Below are 2,787 nucleotides of genomic sequence, written 5' to 3' on the forward strand. Positions count from 1 at the left end.
TAAGAGACGAGGAACGCGCCGAAATATGCATCAATCATAGTGCGATGGTGATGGTTTACCTACCCTGTTGGTCACTTTTTCGTTTGGCACTTTTTAGTTTGTACCCGTGACAAAGTCAAACTAAAAAGTGACGAATCCTATTATATTAAATCCGTTTTATTTTCTCACATTCAGCTGATTTGATTTTTTTTTTTGTGATATCTTGCAAAGCAACCTTCCGTTCAACCAACTTTGGGTACATATAAAAGTTTATTTAAATAATTAAAAAATACACAAAATACGTCCGAATTGGAGCAAAAATGTAGACTTTTGTAGAACATCCGATATACAAAACATAAACGATTTCACGATGGAATGTTGGCTGGTAGGTGAATTATTCATGCTGTTCATATTATCATCATTGTCACATATTTTTCAAGGGGGGGAGATTATTGTCTTGCGTGTGTGTGTGTGTTTGCTAGTTTTAAACTTTATCCGCATTATACGATTTTGAACCTGTATTCGAGAATCACTGTTTTGCGCGCGTGTTGCGTGTTTTTAGAGATAAATCCGTCTCAGATCCGTCGGCGACGTTATCATACTGCACTGGGGGCAGAGCTTTTTCGCGCCGAGCGTGTGCAGCCAGCACTCTTCGCAGTACACGTGCCAGCAGCAGATACTTACCACCGGTTTGCGGAAGTCGTCCATACAGATGAGACACTTGGGCCGGTTCTGGATGAAGCCCTCGTACTCGCGGACCTTCGATTTGAGCGATTCGATGATCTGGTCGGCGTGTTGACCGTTTTCGGCGCGGGGTGGCGTTGGCTGCTGCTGCTGCTGAAGGGATTGGTGGGCTCGACTGGAACCTTCTCCGGCGGCGGAATTGTCCGAGCGCCGTTGGAGCGTAGCCGGTTCGTTGGCCATGACTAGGCCGCGCAGGTACGAATCTTTGTACCGATTGTCCGCGATCGGGTAGATTATGTCCCGCTCGGAGTATTGTGGTGGACCGTAGATTTGCGTTTCGTCCCCGTCCACGTTCAGCTCGTCGTCCGTGTCGTCGGCGTTCGTCACGCGGACCGTGGTGCTTGCGAAGGAACCACTCTGGTGCAGGGAACTGGTTGTGCGGACGCGTGTTTGGCCAGCCCATTCGTAGACTTCGAAGTTTTCGCCACCCTCGACGTCGATGCTGGCGTCGTCATCGTCGGAATCGGTTCCTCTGGAAGTGGTCCCACCGTTGCTTCCATTTGTCTCGGACTTGCGGAGGCAAGCATCCACGTGGACCGTTAGTTCTTCCAGAACCGTTTTATTACAAATTGGACAGATGTTGTCCTCGGTTTTGCGCTTGCGAGATTTCATCTGAAACCAAATTTCAATCAACATCTTCAAATGCAGTAAAAATCCCCCAAAACTCTCACCTTCAATCTGGCCTGTCTGTTGTTCTTAATTTTCTGGTACGTTCCCCAGCACTCGTCCGGATTGACCACCGTCGACGATTCCCCATTCTCGGCGTGTCCATTCGACGACCCACTACTAGTTCCCGGAACCGCCGCCGCCGACGACGACGGTCCACCCCCAAAACACTGGCCCGTCAAATTCTGCTTCGGCTTCAAAATCTTGTCCAACCGGTCCACCTCCAGCGCAAAGTGCTGATCGATCTCGCTGGACCGCAGCGTTACGCCGCAAATCGGACAGCAAAGTGGGTCCGACGTTTGCTTCCGTTGCCGGGAGAAACCGGCCTCCGCTGCCGGATCGCCGTCGTGGTCCATCCAGAGTTAACTCATCGAATGAGCTACGAAAGTTTTGTGGACGCGAACCCAGAATGTCGAGGGAAACCTTTGAAATTTTACGGAGAGCCGCTTGGCCGGAACGAAAAGTGTTTTGTTTTGATTGTGCGAAATTTCTCTCGACGGCGCGCGCGGTGACGTTTGAGAAGCACACGCACGGAAAAGAAACTGACAGCATCGGGGTTGTTGTGTGAAGGCGCACAGCTCTACAGCACAGTGGGATTGGGAGTTTGATTCCAAGGATAAAACAGATTAAAAAAAACTTTTTGCAATTGGGTACTAAAGCCCTATGTCAATTTTTATGTACAACGGTAAAAAACACGATTAAAAACCATTTCTGATCACTTTTTTTCATTTTAATGCAAATTTTTTTTTGACTAGACAACATTTTTTCGATGGATCAACTATGGTCCCCTTGAAACGAGCTGTCAAGTAGGAGCTTTTCTGTCAAGAAGGACCGCGAGGTTAATTTTTCAAAATTGATTTAAAAATCCATTTTCAACTCTTTGTGGTCGTACAAAGAGTCATTGTACTCAGAAAAATAAGCTTTATCGCTGTAAACAATAATATCAGCAATCTAAGCTCCATTTTAGGACCCAATTCCGTCGTGAAACTACTTACTTTTCCTGTCATTCTTGAACGACGAAATAGCCTACTTTTCTGTACCAAAAATAACAGAATCGAATAGCAACACTTTTCAAAATAAATGCTGAAAAGTTCTACTTTTCAGCACTCAAATGGGTGCTGAAAAGTTGAACTTTTCAGCACTTGTTTCGAAAAGTAACACTTTTCAACATTTTTTTGATTTAAACGATTTATTGACAAAATACATGAAAATTTGACATAAAATTTCACTCAGTGTATGTTGTTTGGAATTGCAAAAAATGTTGTATGGAACTCGTTGCAAAACTTGATTTTTTCAGCACTATTCGTATTTATCCAACTCGGTGAACCTCGTTGGATAAATGTACGACTCGTGCTGAAAAAATCCTCTTTTTGCAACTTGTTGCATAAACTACTATTT

General features: G+C 45.1%; 1 protein-coding gene across 1 annotated transcript; it reads right to left on the reverse strand.

Moving 5' to 3' along the window:
• Positions 1-230: 230 nt before the first annotated feature.
• LOC6045560 (E3 ubiquitin-protein ligase RNF220) lies at positions 231-1,895 on the reverse strand. The gene is made up of 2 exons (XM_001862870.2): positions 1,395-1,895; positions 231-1,335 (listed from the first exon to the last, which is right to left on the reverse strand). Exons 1-2 carry the CDS (start codon positions 1,743-1,745, stop codon positions 538-540), a joined length of 1,149 nt encoding a protein of 382 aa, XP_001862905.2. The 5' UTR covers positions 1,746-1,895; the 3' UTR covers positions 231-537.
• Positions 1,896-2,787: the final 892 nt, after the last annotated feature.

The sequence above is a fragment of the Culex quinquefasciatus genome, chromosome 3 (genome assembly GCF_015732765.1).
Source record: "Culex quinquefasciatus strain JHB chromosome 3, VPISU_Cqui_1.0_pri_paternal, whole genome shotgun sequence".
Lineage (NCBI taxonomy): Eukaryota > Metazoa > Arthropoda > Insecta > Diptera > Culicidae > Culex > Culex quinquefasciatus.

What these genes read in the sequence shown, in the direction of transcription:
- LOC6045560 (XM_001862870.2), bottom strand. Translation starts at nt 1,745, where the DNA reads ATGGACCACGACGGCGATCCGGCAGCGGAGGCCGGTTTCTCCCGGCAA. An exon ending in ACAGACAGGCCAGATTGAAG is followed by an intron (nt 1,336 to 1,394) that starts GTGAGAGTTTTG and finishes ATTTGGTTTCAG; the next exon opens with ATGAAATCTCGCAAGCGCAA.